Source organism: Malania oleifera, chromosome 8 (assembly GCF_029873635.1).
Source record: "Malania oleifera isolate guangnan ecotype guangnan chromosome 8, ASM2987363v1, whole genome shotgun sequence".
Classification (NCBI taxonomy): domain Eukaryota; kingdom Viridiplantae; phylum Streptophyta; class Magnoliopsida; order Santalales; family Ximeniaceae; genus Malania; species Malania oleifera.
In genome coordinates this window covers 12,547,093-12,564,981 of record NC_080424.1, presented here as the reverse complement: position 1 = coordinate 12,564,981, position 17,889 = coordinate 12,547,093, and the positions used below count along the sequence as shown (strand labels likewise).

Below are 17,889 nucleotides of genomic sequence, written 5' to 3'. Positions count from 1 at the left end.
CTCCTGATAACAACTCGATCTCATGCTCCACAGTCCGTCGTGAAGGCAAATTGTGAGGCAGCTTATCCAGAAACACCTCCTTATACTCATCCAACACCGCTTGGATGGTCGTAGGCTCCAGCTCTTGGCCTACTTCTTTGTCTACCACCACCGTAGCTAGACGTGTCTGCTCACCCTGACCCAATCCCTCATTGAGTTGTATGGCCAAAAGGGACTTCCCTTCGTCTCCTTTCGTTGCAACGACTTGCACCATGCACGAGTGATCTCCCATCAGACACAGAGAACGAGCTGAAGGCATCAGCACTGCCCTCGTCCCCCTTAGGAACTCCATTCCTAGAATGACTGGAAAGTCATCCAATGGCACCACTGTGAAATTCGCATGACCTTCCCACTGTCCAAGCTTTATAGCCACTTGCTTGGCTACTCCCAGAGTAGGCTGGGCTACAGAGTTAACTGCTTTCATGCGTCCTGTATCCTTCTCTAAGGATAAGTTGAGTCTCCATGCTTCCAATTACAAAACAAAATTATGAGTAGCCCCCGTATCCACCATAGCGCGAGTACTCTTCCCATTTATCCTCAAGTCCACAAACATTAACCCTTCTGCTCGTGTAACTTTTGGTGTTTTTGCCTGCTTTTCCAATGGCATCATCCTCTTCCTCCTCACTTTCCACCCCTTTTCCCGAAGTAGAAGCTTGTAAGGCATTGAGTAAACTCTTGTGTTGACACTCACTCATTTTGTGAGATCCACCACACAAGTAGCATGAAATTTTACTCTTCCCCTTTCCATTGGGTGTGTTGAACCCTTGAGATGACGAAACTTCCTTTGAGGTTGATGATTTAGAGTCGACTCCCCCACTCTTGGGTTTGCCATTCTTGAAAGACTTTCTACTGTTTCCCTCTCCGCCAAACCGTTTGGACGAAGTGGTATCATCACCAGCGTGGTCAGTCAAGCGTTCTGCAGCCGCTTGTGTAGTTGACAAGTCTTGAACCCTTTACCTATGAAATTCAGTTCTTGCCCACGGTTTCATCCCTTCAAGAAAATAGAACAACTTGTCCTTCTCCGACATATCCCGAATTTCCAACATTAAAGCAGAAAATTGTTTCACATATTCACTGATTGACCCTGTATGCTTGAGATCTCTCAGTTTTCTCCTTGCATTATACTCAACATTTTCAGGAAAGAATTGGGCCTTGAGCTCTCTCTTCAAGTCTGCCAAACTATCAATTACACAGCTTCCATTTTCAATTTCTCTATACTTGGTATGCCACCGCAGTTTGGCATCACTAATCAAGTACATGGTTGCAGTATCCACCTTTGCCTGTTCTGAGGCCATTCTCACAACACGAAAGTACTGCTCCACATCAAACAAGAAGTTCTCTAACTCCTTGGCATCTCGGGCACCCCCATACGTCCTGGGTTCTGACACCTTGGTTTTGCTAACTCCCAGAGTGTTGGAGTTCCCCATAGCAAGAACCATCACATTCATCTTTGCATCCAAATCTGCCATTCAGGCCTGCAAAGCTTCAACTGTGTGGCGAAAGTCCTCTGACAAGTCGCCTATCAAACTTGTTTGATGTTTTTGTGATCCCATCACCTCATCAACAAGTTCTCTCATCTGGGCCACCTCCGCGGCCGTAGTGTTGGTTGTTGTCTCAACCTGTGCTTCCAGCATGCTGATCCTCTCAGCAGTGTTTGGTGCCATGGTCACTTACCAAAGCTTCCCAAATCCAACAATGAAGGCAATCGAATTCACGTAGCAACTCAACCTTGGGCTCTCACCAAGTGTCACCGACTTGGCTCTGATACCAAATGTCACGGTCCGACTATTTTCACACCGTTGTGAAGGGCCGTGCGGCGCTAGCTAAAGCACTCTTGCTTAACTAGCCAGCCTATCGTTTACCAACATTCATCCACGAAGCACTTTCATTAACATTCATTCAGATAGCAGCGGAAATAGTAATCAATTCATGAAAGTCGTGGCAAGCAAGCAGTAAACATTGAAGCAAACGTAATTCATTAACAAATCCTCTGTTGACATGCTATACTTAGCGAGGAAGGCAAGTAGGCTAAGCACGTTGACAATTGCTAGTAAGTTTTACAAAGACTGATGAACACTCACCCTCCCCTAAAGAGGTTTTTATGTAATTATCATCCTGACACTAGGAAACATCAAAGTGATCGAGGAGTCATACTGCCTTATTTGGCTTACAAAGACTCTACTAGCAGAAAAGAACCCTACACTAGTATTTACGTGATGGAAACTCATCCCAAGCACACGAGATAAGCGGTCACAGGCAAACATAATGCCCTGAACAAGCTTAGCTCGTGACAGGTTGGTAGGAGTGGGCAGTAAGCTAGAGGATTATGCATGATTTTCCTTGGTCAGGGTGGGTAAGAAGAGAAATCATCTTGTAAGTTGGGAAATAGTTTGTAAAAATAAGAAGCGGCCTTGGGTCTCGATAATTTGGTGTCCAAAAACATTGCTTTTCTGGGTAAATGCATTATGGTTTTTTTTATTGGGGGGAGGGGTAAAAATAAAGCAGCCTTTCAGTGATAAAAAGAAGTGGAGGAATTCCTGAACTAATTGAAAGGGAGTGAGACTATCTCAATATCTCTCTTTGACAAAAGTTTATTAAAAATAAATTTAAATTGCAAGAGAATGAATGGGACACTAAAATTATAAATGGAAAGGCATGCTGCATGTGTTTATAAGTCTCCGCAAATTCATCTTGCAGGGATTTCTTCTTTCCTTTTAACAAATATAAAGTTTATTCTCATCTAAACAAATCTTTTTGTTCCTTCCCTTCAGCTAATAGCATAAGAGCTACAGTTCCTTCAAAGGTAAAGCCTTTTGTGTGCACCCAATTCTTAATAGAGTTAACACCAACAATCTGCAACGGGTGCAAAGATCATACATGACTCGCTCTCCAGGTGCATGTAATGTTCTTTGCTAGTAATGAGGATCTAGCTCATTTACTTCAGCAATGCCACACAGCTTGGTGTTTGGAATTTCTAGAGAAAAACTAAACTATCTCATTTGTTAGGAGAGTGCTAATGATGCAATATGAGCTTCGAGGGTGGCAACCCAAATTCATATTTTGTGGACAGCAATTTTTAATAGAGCTAACATCAATAATCAGCTACTGGTTCAAAGACCATACATGGCTCTCTCTCCAGATGCATGTAATGTGCTACGCTAGAAATGAGGATCTTGATCATTTATTTTGTGTGGACTGCAATTCTTAATAGAGTTAAACACCAACAATCTTCTACAGGTTCAAAGACCATACATGCCTCTCTTTAGATGCATGTAATGTTCTATGCTAGAAATGAGGATCTTGCTCATTTATTTCTGCAATGCCCCATAGCTTGGTTTTTGAGTTTCTAGGAAAAAAAAAAAAAAAACTATTTGGTTTGTTAGGAGAGTGTTAGTGATGCAATAATGTCGTTCATCATTTGTCAGGGGTTTTTCAATTTTTGCAGCATTTAATACTAGGATTTAATAAAGGTAATAATCAAGGTTGGTAGAATCGGGATTCTAAGTGGGATCGTTGGAGGGATCTGCAAGATAGAATAGTAGAATCAGATCGAGAATTGTAAGATTCTACTTTCAATGTAAAATAAATATTAAAAAAGTATATATGTGGAACTTTATGACAAGTCTTAAGACTAAAAACTTGGTTAGTAACTTAGTAAGAATAAGAAGTTAAAAATATAATAAAAAGTTCAAACAATAAAAAAAAGAAAAAGAAGAGCAAGAAAAGGAGGAGGAGAAAAACAATGCTCATTATTGAGTCTTCTCAATAAGCAAAAAATCTGTTTCAAAGCATACCTCTGCAGCTCTGCTGGGCCTGCTGGCTTGGCTCTTTTCTTGGCTGCTGCTGATCAAAAAAGAACTCTGTGTTGAAGAGGACTAGCGTGTTCTTGTCGAACACTAAAGAAGGAAGAGGACTGAGGACTGAGGACTGAGAACTGAGTTTTTGTTGAAGCCCAGGAACTCTGGTTGTTGAACACCAAAGAACTGTTGATCAAACAGCAAGACTGCTAGCTGCTGTTGATCAAACACCAGTCACTAGATGGAGGGCTCTCTGGTTGTCGAACATGAGAGAAATTCAGGTACTGGGTTGCTGAATTTCAATGAGTAGAGGACTGAGATGTCAAACTCCAGGGAAGACAGGTGCAGATTCCGCTGAATTTGTTCATTGAGGCCTTTGGCCAAATAAAAACATGTATTGGACCACATTATTGAAGCCCAAAAAGGGGGGGGGGGGGTGGAAAAAAAACCAATCCAGGTAACAGTGTAATGACCCGGAAATTTAAAATAATTAGAAAATAACAAATAAATTAATTAATAGGTAATAAGGGATAAAAGGAAGGATATTAGAAGAAAAAGCTGGCCTCGTCGACGAATGTCATGTCTTCGTCGACGAGTGCCCTTCTTAGATCATCGACGAACTCCAGTTTCTTGTCGACGAAGGAATCCCGAGAGAGTAAATTGGAAACTCTGAATTTCGTCGACAAAGGTATCTTCTCATCGACGAAGTCTCTAAAATGTCTCGTCGACGAATCCACGTGTCTTGTCGACGAAGCCCTGCCTATAAATAGGCTTTTCTTCATTTTCAACGTAAATTCATGAACTCTCTCTCTCCTCTCTCTCTCTCTAAAACAGTCTCCCAGCCTTCTCTCTTCGATTTCGGGCCGGATTTGACCCGGTTTGACGATCCGGAACCACCACAAGGTTAGGATCATTCTCTGCAAGGCTGTAGGAGCTGATCATTGGTTTGAGGGGTTTGGGAAACATCCCAAAATCAGGGTAAGTAAGTTATTTTGGGATTTTCTTAAGGAATGTTGTTATTTGGAGCCTAGGAAGTAGTAAATAAGTATTTTTCTTAAAATTTGAGTTAATTGAAATTTATTTTAATTAAACTAAGATTTTTGGATTCGGGTCCAAGTGAATGCTGCGGGGATCCTGCCAGCGTAGTTTGAAGTCAGGTAAGGGGCAAATTTATGTATTAAATCAGGTTTTTCATGAATTAAAAAGGATCATGTATTATTTATGTATATATGTTTTTATGTAGGTTTAAAATGTCAACCATGAAATTTATGTTTTCTGAGCCTAGGATTGTTTATATAGTTATGTATATGTGAAAGTAAACGAATGAAAGTGGAAGGAATTTTCTGAGGAATTAACTAAGAAAAGAAACGTATTTTCAGCATATAAATGTTAATTATGGGTTGGCTTATTTTGTAAGGAATGTATATGAATTTTATTGTTAAACTGTGTGGCATGAGATTCTGTGCTAATATATATATTAAATGTATGAGATGTAGGCTAAGTAAAGTATTGAGAATAAAATATGATATGGACAATATTGTCTATGTATGTTAAATACAGCCATGTAAATGTAAGACAGCTAAAAGACAGTCATGTTAGCATATTCTAGCGCATTTCTATGTGGACTAACTGTAGCAGATTCTAGAGCATTTCTATGCGGACTAACTGATGATGGCTAAAGACCAGCTGTAATACGAAGGAATGAAATGACAATGGAATGACCATGAAATGAAATGAAAAATGTGAACGATGTAAACGGGAAAGAGTTACTTAAAGTCAAATGAAATGCAATGTTTAAGCTATGAATATGAACAAATGTGTATGAATGAATAATGACAGAAAGGAAGAATGTACTATGTTATTAGAAGTAATTATGTATATAGAACATGTTACGATTAGGCGAGGCGAACTCTTCGCCTGAGGGCTTGCTGAGAAAAGCGAGTGCACTAGTAGCTTCAGATGTGGCAGTAGCTGCATAACGTACTAGGGCAGAGGGAACCTATTTGTATGGGTAGGTAGATTTCCCTATCCTTAGGACCTTTGCCGTAAACTATTGTTGAATGCGTGAGTACGAGATCAAGTTAACACTTGAGGGCTTACTGAGTAAGGTGAGTGCCCTGGTGTGCTTTAGTCATGACCTTAGGGTTACCTAAGTATCAGAGCAGAGGGGTGCTACTTGTATGGATGAGTAATCACCCTTATCCTTAAGTAATCTCGTGGGTTAAATATTTGCATGTGATTGTTTAGGTTCAGAAAACGATTTCAATGTTATGTGATGATTTGCAAATGTATTAAAATGATATCTATTTTAGCTCGTGTTAGCCACACGCTGTTTTAATATATGTGTTTCTTCCCTTACTAAGATGTGTCTCACCCGAATATGATTATTTCTTTTCAGGACATCCTCGAGGTCGAGCTTAGGAGCTCGAGGGTATTTTAGCATTTTTTAGGACTATAAAAGAAAGGATATATGTTGATAATATTTTGGGGATGTATATGTTTATGTTTTATGTCTTTATGTTTTAAGGTTGTTGAGTATGGAATGGTTTTGAAAATACTAAAATGTGTTGGAGTTGTATGTATCTATGGAAAATGTAGGTGATGGATAAATTTTATGGATTTCTAAATAGGATATAGCAAACTCTGGTATTATGGAATGTTGGTATTATAGAACTATGTTTATGGAGATTATGATTATATTTTCCGCTGTGTATGTTACGAAATATGGATTATCAGGATTTATCAGGTATAACGCACCGGACCGGGTTTAGGGGTTCGGGGCGTTACAAGCAGAGTGGGATTTGTACGATTCTACTTACGATTCTTCGATCCCGATTCTATGATTCTACCAATTCTACTTGATTCCGATTTTTATTGCAACTTGGATCGTTTGGGTGAATTTGGATAGTAGAATCATACGATCCTAAGATCCAGATTGCAATTTTAATAACCATGGTAATAATCTAGTACAGTATCTAGGGTCTTTATGGTTTAAAAAAAAAAATCTAAGTTATGTACTATTTTGATTTTTAAAGATTTGATATTATTTCCTAGAGATTGTTCCCTTATTTGGTATTATTTCCTTCTTCACTACCTCTTCACTACCTTATTCCAAGTTATTTTAGACCTACCACTACTCCCTTTCATGCCAAAAGCAATTACAAACTCACTCCTCCTCACAGTTGCTCTACAAGGTTGTGTTTCAAATGCCCAAACCATCTAAGCTGCCCCTCCCTATCTTGTCTTCAATCGGTGTTATGCCCAAATTAATTGTGTATATGCAAGGTCTTAAATTTCAATTTCGACTCAAATTTTGATGCTACAAAAGTACAGAAATTTCAACGGAAATTTCAATTTCAATGCCAATTTCAATTTCAATATGAAAAAATAACAAAAATCAGTAGTAAAGCATGGAATTCTTTGTGAAACTTTAGATTAACAAACATAATAATGTAAGTTTTAGGACTAATATATTACTAGTTAAATGCATCTATGTTGTATATGAGGTGGAAAAGTTGTAATATAGTACGTGTATCAAACATATTTGTAAGATAATGTATAGTAAAAATATTCAACTCATACAAATGAAATTCATAAATAATTTAAATATTTTTTATTAAATGATAATTTAAATTAAATGCTGCTGTAAGTTTATTTTTTCATATAATTACAAAATCATTTGTAATAATATTTTGTTTCGATAAAAATAAATAAAATAAATTAAAAGAGAAATTTCACTTCACTCCTAAATCTCTTATTTGAATTCCAAAGAAATTTCATTGTATAGTTAAAATTTTGACAAGTCTCACTGAAATTTCGAGATTTAGATAAATTTAGACATGATTCGTTGAGATTTCGAAGGAAATTATGCAAGACGGAAATCGACTGCCATTTCGATTTTGAGGGTGACGAAAACTGGAAATTTCAACAATTTCGTGGAAATTTAAGAACATGTGTATATGCTTGTTTCTTTCTTTATCTTTTAATGTTATACCACTCATTCACCTTAACATTTAACATTTGCATTTCAGCAACTTTTACCTTTTGTACATGTTGTTTCTTAGTTGTCCAACATTATAAACCATAAAACATAGCTGGCCTTATAGTCATCTTATAAAACTTCCCTTTTAATGTTAAGGGTATTCTATGATCACACAGCACACATGACACACTCCTACATTTTATCCAACCTGTTTTAATTTTATGTACTACATCATCTTCAATTTCCTCTTATACTTTCATAATAGATCCAGGATATCTACATCTATTAGTGCTATAAATCCCTTGACTATCAAGTATAATCTTCTCTCCACTACTACTCCTTACATTACTGAAATTACATTTCATATATTCTGTTTTATTCCTCCTTATCCAAAATCCTTTTAGAGTCTAATGTGACTCTTCAAAGTTCTAGCTTAAATTCCACTCCGCTCCTACTATCATCAATTAAAGAGCTTGCAAGGAACAACGTCTCATGAAAACTTCAACTACATAAATATGAGTAACTGTTGCTCAGAAGAAGAATTGACAGAGAGAACTGGACAAATTGAAACCCTTTGTTACTTAAAATGGAAGGGCACTAAAGAGGGGGCTTCCCAACAATTTTATTTTGTTCTATTTTGATTTGTTCTTCCCTTTTTCAAAGGACTTCTTTATCCACTTTTTTACTTTCCCCTCTCTCTCTTAATAAATTTCTTTTTTCATCTAAAAATTAGGATCATGAATCCAAGGAAATAATGGAAACTTATAGAACTGATTTTCAGATGTGGAATACATACAAAAGACAAAACAATCAAAATTAAACAAATTGTTTGGATCAAAAAATATGATGCTCATAGAAAATACTTGCCCATGATAAATCATTTTTATTTTCATGACAAATATCCAACTCAAGCGTGCAATTGTGCAAACCCCAATAACTTGAAGGATAAGCGTTCTTTACAAGAAATCATACTGAAATGTCCTTGGAATTTTGAAGAAACAAATATCTTATGAGCATTAAAGTAATGAATGAATCATCGATGGTGATTGATGAATGATAATAAATTTTGCTTGCATATTTCCCCAAATAAAGATGCAATAGCCCTTAAAATTCCAACATTCACTAAACAGATACAATAACTGAAGAATTATATGCCACATGGAGTTTCTTAGGCTTGTTTCTGATGCCAAAATATTGAGACAAACAAAGAGGTGATGAGAAGAAGAAAGGAGGATGAGAGGAGGGAAAGGACTGCAAATAGAGAAAGAAAACAAGTCTGAATCAAAATTTTATTACAGTCCTATAATCTACAACTACCTAAGCATTTATACCCTCCAAGGACCTAGAACACAAAACTACAAATTAATGTCAACATAAAAAACTACACAACACACAAAAGATTCATTGCATGCATAGTGTTGTAAATCCACCACAAAAATAAGTATGCAAAATAGGCAGTCTAAATGATGAAGGCGTTCCTCCAGCACTCAGCAAATAAGTCCACAAAACAAAAACATTAAACATCATGACAACATTAGAAATGAACTTTAGTAATCTTGTTCTACTTATTACAGAATAAAATGTAGTCCAACTATCCCAATAGAAATCTTTCCTTGGAAATCTCAAAAAGCAATGATCATCTCATTTTTATGAATCTCAAAAAGCAATGATCATCTCATTTTTATGATCCCAACTGTTCGCCACTATGGCATGCGGAAAAAAAGGAAAAGACTAATGGCATGCAACAGGCTTATTTAGTGTATAGCCTCAGTCGCCCAATGAAATCAGCTGCAGTGATCCACACATAAGAAGATTAACAAAACAGTAACCCACTCCAACAAATGGGGTTTATATGAATTTAGCACTAGAAAGGCTATAGCAGGACTACCACTGTAAGTTCAGTAACACAAGGGTAAACTAGACCTGAAATGCCCCCTCCCTCTCTGCCCCGCCCCCCCCCCCCCCCCCCCAAAACAAAAAAGGAACAAGAAAAGAAAAAAAACTACAAGCATGAAACTTGATCATTTACGTCTATCAAAATTTATTTTTTTTAAAAAAAAAACAACCAGTTAGCCCATCCCAAAAAGGAAAGTAAGTAAAATGAATCCGCACAACCATTGAGAAAATAGTCAATAATGATTTTCCAAACCAACATCCACCCCCTCACCCCCCAAAAAAAATACAAGAATACAAGAAACTAAAAAATATACGAGTTGCATGCAAACACCGTGCAACAGATGGCTATCCATTATAAATAAACTCAAACACAAGAAAACTAATATTCATGCTAGTTAATTTTTTCAAAAAAAAAAAAATGATATTAGACTATCCCAAAACAATGGAAATTTAATATTATTAAACCCCTTACAAGCTCTGAATACAGTTGAAAGCAACTGCACCTAGTCAATCAAAATGCAATTCATTCCCTCATCTTTTTTTATTAAGCTCCGAGAAAAATAGATCTATATATCTTTCTATGTAGGGGATTTGACTAGCCCATTGGTTTCTTGGAACCTCCATTTTAGGAGACCTCTTAACGATAGAGAGATGGTAGAACTCTCTTCTTTGTTATCTTTATTGAATGGGAGTAATCTTTCATCAGGGAGGGATGTTCAGTCCTGGTCTTGTTAACTCTTTTTTGAATTCTTGACTCACTCCAACTCTTCTTTCCCACTCTATCGTTTCATTTGGAAGGCTAAGGCTCCTCCAAAAATTAACGCTTTCACTTGGTTGGTTGTGCTCAATAAAATTAATACTAATAACCTGCTGCGAATTAGGAGAGCTTTGAAGGCTCTCTCTCCCAATATATGTGTGCTCTGTTACAAAAAACTCACGTCTTTCTCATCTTCTTTTGCACTGTGAATTTTCTTGGAGGATTTGAAATATGCTTTTGGTATTTCTGGAGAGTGCTGGGTTTGCCCTTCTTCAGTTGGTGAATTGTTAGCTGTTTCTTTCAAACGCTTTGGTAGAAGAAACAACAAGGCAGTCCTATGGAAGTGTGGAATATTTGCAGTTTTATAGGGGTTATGGTTGGAGCGTAATGCAAGAATATTCAGCGCGAAGAAATAAAATGGGGTGCGGGTTTGGGAAAAAATTCAGTGCTTGGCCTCACTGTGGTGTGCTGGTTTTGAGTTTTTTCATAGGAATTAGTCTCCACAAGTTACATAGAGATTGGAGAAACATTTTTGGAATGCTGATTTATTATTTTTTGGTACTTTTTTTGCGATTTTTACTAATTTCAAGCTTTTTTTGGGAGATGTCTCATTCTCCCCTGTGTAAATTCTCTTCCTATGAATAAAATTTTCTTTTACTACCCAAAAAAAAATTAGGATTTCTGATGCTAATATTCATACTATTTGCAATTGATTAGGTCTTTCTCACAAGAAATTCAAGAATTGTACCTTGTCAAACACAATGAAGAAAATTACTAAATAGGAGAAGAAATTTTTGTCGAAGTTAAGTAGAAAACCTGTTCTAAATTTATTCTATATAGATCTGGAGATGAGGCAGCACAAAGCAAGTCGCAAGACCAGCAATCATATGCAATATCCCGTCCCATCCTGTAAAACAAAAATGGATATATCCCACATCTCAAAAGGGGAAAGTCATTCAATGAAGGTACAACGGGAAGATATGAAGCTTTAATGGAACAAGAAGCCATTCAAGTGAATTCCTTCCAGGTATCATAAAATACATCTCACCAATGAAAATCAAAACATTCCGTGTCTGGTAAGACTCAAGTTTGCCATGATAACTTTCTTTGAAAAGGTAAAATTCTGGTAAAATATTAGAGAATAAAATTCTGTTTGGGTCTGCTTTTTTAATGAAAATGGTCTCATGATGCAAAATTATTGCTGGGCTACTTTTCACTAATTTGGTTGACAAATCATATTTGTGCAACAAGAACAAATGAAGTCCCAAGACCCACTAGGTGGGGTTGGCTACGTGATAAATCATATTTGAGGCATCAGAAATTGATTTTGAACCTAAAATCACTTTACAATGAAAGTTGGTTGTTGAAACTTTCTCTAAGGATTATTTCAGAATAAAGATTCTTCCAAACAAAATTAATGCATGCTTAAAAAAATTTTACGGTCCAAGCTACTTAAAATGGCTCCAGAAATATGTGGGACCACAACAACTGTAAGCTCCAAGCACATTATCATAAAATTGCAAATGGCACAAAGTAAAATACTAATAATGTGTTCTTCAAAGCATGCATCAAAATTGAAAATAAACATACATTGAAATATGTGAAAAGAAAAATGCGTTATTAAAAGATTGCAAAAGCTCATGGATACTGATGATCACCCTTTCTACACACATTTGCATGACTTTGTGTGATTCTTTCTCAGACAATACCAGTACAGTAAATCTGAACCTGTCTTAGGATTTTGGAAAGAACTAAAATCACATCCGTTTAGGGTGACAAGAATGATGTGGATATGGTACCTAAGTTGCTAAAGCCTACATGTCTCATTGGCAATAATTTCATCGGTGTCATTAACAGATTACGGACCATCAATGGATCACTGACAGAGAAACACTAACATCTAACAAAGATGCTGAAAGATATCTTTGTTTTGCAACCCAGCTTAAAGTATGCTAGCTTCTATCGACAAGCCATTTCCAAGTCAAGAAGAAATAGCTATCATCAATGTTTAATGCTAACATATTAGGGATAAGGCCAAGTATCAGACCAAAAAAAAAGCCAAACCCATTTAATCTAATTAACTAACGTGAATTGGTAAACAAAAACAGTGCGTAAAAGAATTACTCATAGGACAAAGGAAAATAAATATGACAAATTCAAGAAAAGGAAAATAAAAACCTCGGAATCCGTAAACTGTAGTGACGTCCATATTTCGCATGCAGACAAACAGAACGATCAGCACATAAAAATGCAATCTTTGAATAGTCATCTGCCAACACCTATTTAAGCAACAAAACATCGTAAAAATAATATTCCAAAATTATGAGAATTTTACATTGAAATGTAAAATACCATTTGTCTTCTCAAAAGCATATAAAATGAAGAAACAACAACAAAACCAAGTCTTAGTTCCACTAAGTGGGGTCGGCTATATGAATCTTTTTTTGCCAATTTATGCGATCATGGACCGTTTCTTTTGATAGATTCAAGGATATTAAATCCTTACTTACTATCTCCTCCCAAGTTATTTTAGGTCTACCCCTACTCATTCTACTGCCCCCCACAGTAACTAAGTCACTCTTCCTCACAGGTGCACTATGTGGCCTACGTTGCAAGTGTCCATACCATCTGAGTCGTCCCTCCCTTATCTTATCTTCTATAGGAGCTACACATAACTTACCACGAATATGTTCATTCTTTAATTTATCTTTCAATGTTATACCACTCATCCATCTAAGCATTTTCATCTCGGCAACTTTTACTTTTTGGATATTATGTTTCTTCGTCGCCCAACATTTCGATCCATATAGCATAGCTGGTCTTATAACTGTCCTAAAAAAATTTCCCTTTTAATTTTAAAGGTATTCTACGATTACAGAGCACACTTGAAGCACTTCTCCATTTTACCCAACCTGTTTTAACTCTATGCATTACATTATCTTCAATTTCTCCTTTAACTTGCATAATAGATCCAAGGTATCGAAATCTACAAGTGCTATTTATTTCTTCATCATTAAGTTTAACTTTGTCTCCAATATTCCTCTATCATTACTAAAATTACATTTCATATATTATGTCTTATTTCTACTTATCCTAAAGTCTCTAGATCACAAAGCTTCTCTCTATAATTCTAACTCGGCCTCTACTCTGTCCATAGTTTCGTCAATTAATACAATATCATCTGCAAACAACATACACCATGGAACCTCCTTTTGAATACTCTTAGTCAATTGGTCCATCACTAAAACAAAAGGATAAGGACTCAAAGCAGATCATTGATGTACACCTATGATGATTGGAAATTCTCAAGTTTCTCCATCTATAGCTCTTACACTAGTCATTACTCCATTGTACATATCCATAATGACATCGATATACCTACTACATACACCCTTTTTTTCTAAAACCCACCATTGAACTTCCCTAGATATCCTATCATATGCTTTCTAAAGGTCAATAAATATCATATGCAAGTCCCTCTTCTTTTCCCTAAACTTTTCCATTAATCTTCTTAAAAGATAAATAACTTTTGTGGTAAATCTCCCAGGCATAAAACCCAATTGATTTTATGAGATCTTCGTTTCTAACCTTAATCTTTGTTCAACTACCTTTTCCCAAAGTTTCATCTTATGACTCATAAGTTTAATTCCACGATAGTTATTACAATTTTGAATCTCTCTTTTATTTTTGTATATAGGGATTAAAGGGTTTTTCCTCCATTCATCTGGCATTTTTTTAGTTTTTACAATCGTATTAAAAAAATTACTTGACCAATATAATTCCGTTATCACCTAAGCATTTCCAAACTTCAATTGGGATGTTATCTAATCTCATAGCTTTCCCATTTTTCATCTTTTTTAGTGCAAACTTAACTTCATTAACTCTAATTTTGAGAATAAATCTTATATTTTTAGTCTTTTCCTCGTTTGACAATTCTAAGTTTAAGCCTTCTATTTGATTTTCATTAAACAACTTACCAAAGTAACTTCGCTATCTTTCTTTAATGTCTTCGTCCTTAAGCAAGACAATAACATCTTCACTTTTTATATATTTTACATTTCCTAAGTCCTTGCTCTTCCTTTCTCTAGCTTTAGCAAGTTTAAATATATCTCTTTCCCCTTCTTTTGTACCTAATCTATCATACAAACAATTAAATGATCTATATTTAGCTTCACTAACAGCCTTTTTTGCATCTTTTCTTGCCTCCATATATTTTTCAAAGTTATCCGTGTTACTACATTTTTGCCACGTTTTATACCAAATTCTTCTTGTCTTTATGATTTTTTGTACATCTTTATCCCACCACCAACTCTCTTTGCTATTTGAGAATCTTCCCCTTGATTCACCAAACAATTTTTTTGCTATCTTTTTAATAGAGCTAGCTAATCTATTCCAAAGAGTATTTGTATCTATCCCATCCTCTATGATCCAATCCCCATCTTTGATCATTTTATCTTTAAATTTTATTATATTTTCTCATTTTAGGTTCCACCATTTAGTTCTCTTATACTGGTTTATTTTATCATTTTTCTTCCATTTTTTAATACATATATCTAACACTAAGGCTCTATGTTGTGTGGTTAGGCTTTCACCTGGAATAACTTTACAATCCTTGCATGATAAACGATCTACCCACCTAGTTAAAAAGAAATCTATTTGACTTTTATCTTGTCCACTTTTAAAGGCTATTAAGTGTTCTTCTCTCTTCTTAAAGCAAGTATTCATTATACTAAAATCATATGACATAGCAAAGTCTAAGATCATCTCCCTAGACTCGTTTTTGTCTCCATATTCATATCCTCTATGCATCCTCTCATAATTTTTATTATCTCTTCCAACGTGTCCATTCAGATCTCTTCCTATAAATATTTTCTCAGTCCTTGATATGCCTTGTATAATACTATCCATATCTTCCCAAAATTGTCTCTTAAGATTTTCTACTAAACCGACTTGAGGAGCATAAGCACTAATGATATTTATTATCTCTTGTCCTAATACCATCTTGATTTTTATGATTCTATTCCCTACTCTAGTTACATCCACAACGCTATCTTTTAAGTTTTTGTATAATAATGCCTACTCCATTCTTATGTTTTTTCTTTCTAGTGTACCAAAGTTTAAATCCTGATTTATCAATTTCTCCAACTTTCTCCCCCACTCACTTAGTTTCTTGAAGGCAAATTATATTAATTTTTCTTCTGATCATTGCATCCACAGTTTCCATACTTTTACCCGTGAGTGTCTCTATATCCCAAGTTACTAATCTAATCCTAGTTTCCTGAACTAACGTTTTTACCTGACCACGTGCAAAATGATGCAAGAACCCTCACATATTTGACGCCGTACCCGGGCGACAACCTAGCCCACCCTCGCCCACTTTTCGCTACACCCAGGTGGTTCAAGTGCAATGCGTCGCTCGTAGGGGACGCCCCAACAAATATTCAGTAAGGATTCATATCATAGTGATCTGACAAATTTTACGTTGGCTATCAACTACCTAACACAACCCTCCTCCTTTACCCGGGCTTGGGACCGGCTGTGTGTGAAAAAATTAGGACATTAAGTGCATCACGGGCGGAGTTTAAAAATGAAGTAGAAATAAATTTTAAAACAACAATAATGCGCAAATACCATTTATCTTCTAGAAATCAAAAAATGAAGAAATGGAAATAAATATTAAAATAATGACAATGCCTTAATAATTCTAGCTTCATCTTTTCCATCAACACACATAGAAAGCAGTGCAAAGGAAAGTAAACTATAACTATGTTGAAGCAGAGAGCATTTTCACCTAAAAACATGTCGTTTCTTCAAGGAAAAAGGTATTAGGGGTTAAGATGATTAGGGGGTAATGTTATTGCAGACAAATACAGCCAAAAATTAAGGGGATCGAGTAAAGAGATCAATTTATCCTATGGTGTGGACCTCTGTAAAGGTATGATGAAGGAGCTATTTTCTAAATTCATTGGGTTTGTGCTCCAGAATAGCAACAGGATCAGATTCTGATTATACTTGTCGTGCTGTAATACAGCCCTGAAAGACTTGTTTCCAGCTATGTACACCATTGCCAATTATGAAACGTAGTTATAGCCAAAGTCCTTTCAGCAGGGAATGGTGTTGTTTGGAATGATTTGTTCATAAGACATTGAGGGATTAGGTGCTTGCTGAGATTGAAACTTTGTTAGGCATACTATACAATACAACAGTTAACATGGAGGTGGACTCATACAGAAGGAGGGAGGGAAAAGTTCAGCATCTCGGTCAAAACTTCTACAAGGACATTCATGATAAAAATGACGAGTACTTTAAATTTATGCGAAAAAGTGTGGAAAACTAGGGCCCATTTAGTTGTGGAATTTTAGTTTTCTAAAAAGCTACAAAAAAAAAAAGTCACCTTATTTTTCAGTTTTACAATATTTGAACAAAAAAGAAAAAAGAAATGAAGACCGATAAGAAGTTTAGGCACCATTGGCTAAGGGGAATAGTCTTACCTTGCATTTTTAATTTTCAAATAATAACAAAAATACCACCTTGTTTCCCAATTTTATATATGAAAGTTGGAAAACGTCTTTTTATTGTTTCCTAGATTTCTATTTTCTTATCCTGCATTTGGGAACATGGAAATTCAAATTTGGATTTGGATTTGGATTTTCGTGGATTTAAACATGATACGGTATAAAATTGTATTGAGTTTCTTTCAAATCCACACAAATCCAAAACTAAGCCCCAAAATCCACCCTCCCAAACATTACCTTACATAATTTTTTGGAAAATTTTAAAACAAGATTATTTTTGTAATTATTTTGAAATCTAGAAATAAAAAATGGAAACTACGTTGCACAACTAAACAAACCATTTATTTTTTACTTTTTTTAATCTGAATCTTGGAAATTTAAAAATAAGTTCAACTTTTTATAATTCTTTGGAGTTTGGAAAGCTAAATATGAAAAATGAAAACTGTTTTCCGCAACTAAACGGGCCTAAAAGTTCAAAGGAAAGTGACAGTGTCAGGAAAAAAGGCACTGTTCTTGTTGACAGATGTTAATGCAAACAGGATTGAGAAAGTACTTGCCATGTCCTGCAGCATCACAAATTTATCAGTGAAATCAGGAGTGGTGATATCAAGTTCACTGGCGACCCCGTTGAACGTCTCTTTTTTTCTGCTCACCAGAAAGCTAAGAGGCTGTGTTCGGATTAGCCAGGAGACCCCAGGTCGTGGGATTGGGCTTCCCTTTGTATTTTTTATGCATTTGGTGAGCGAAAATTTTTTGGAAAAGAATAACGATTAACACAGGGTTTTTATTGACTCTGGGAAAGCCTATGATAGGGCCCTCAACCTCCAACTCCCTAATCATATTTTTCCTCACCTTATCATTAGCTAGCCAATGAAAAAATCCAGTATTACAATCACCTTCTCT

At 35.8% G+C, this 17,889-nt stretch overlaps 1 protein-coding gene across 1 annotated transcript in view; it reads right to left on the bottom strand.

The window, feature by feature from the left end:
• Window positions 1–17,889, bottom strand: part of LOC131162470 (uncharacterized) — a 59,347-nt gene that overhangs the window by 22,083 nt on the left and 19,375 nt on the right. Inside the window, exons 5-6 of the mRNA XM_058118979.1 lie at window positions 12,650–12,750; window positions 11,288–11,378 (exon numbers count right to left, since the gene is read on the bottom strand). Of these exons, the coding sequence (XP_057974962.1) occupies window positions 11,288–11,378; window positions 12,650–12,750 (192 nt within the window). The remainder of the gene's footprint in view (window positions 1–11,287; window positions 11,379–12,649; window positions 12,751–17,889) is intronic.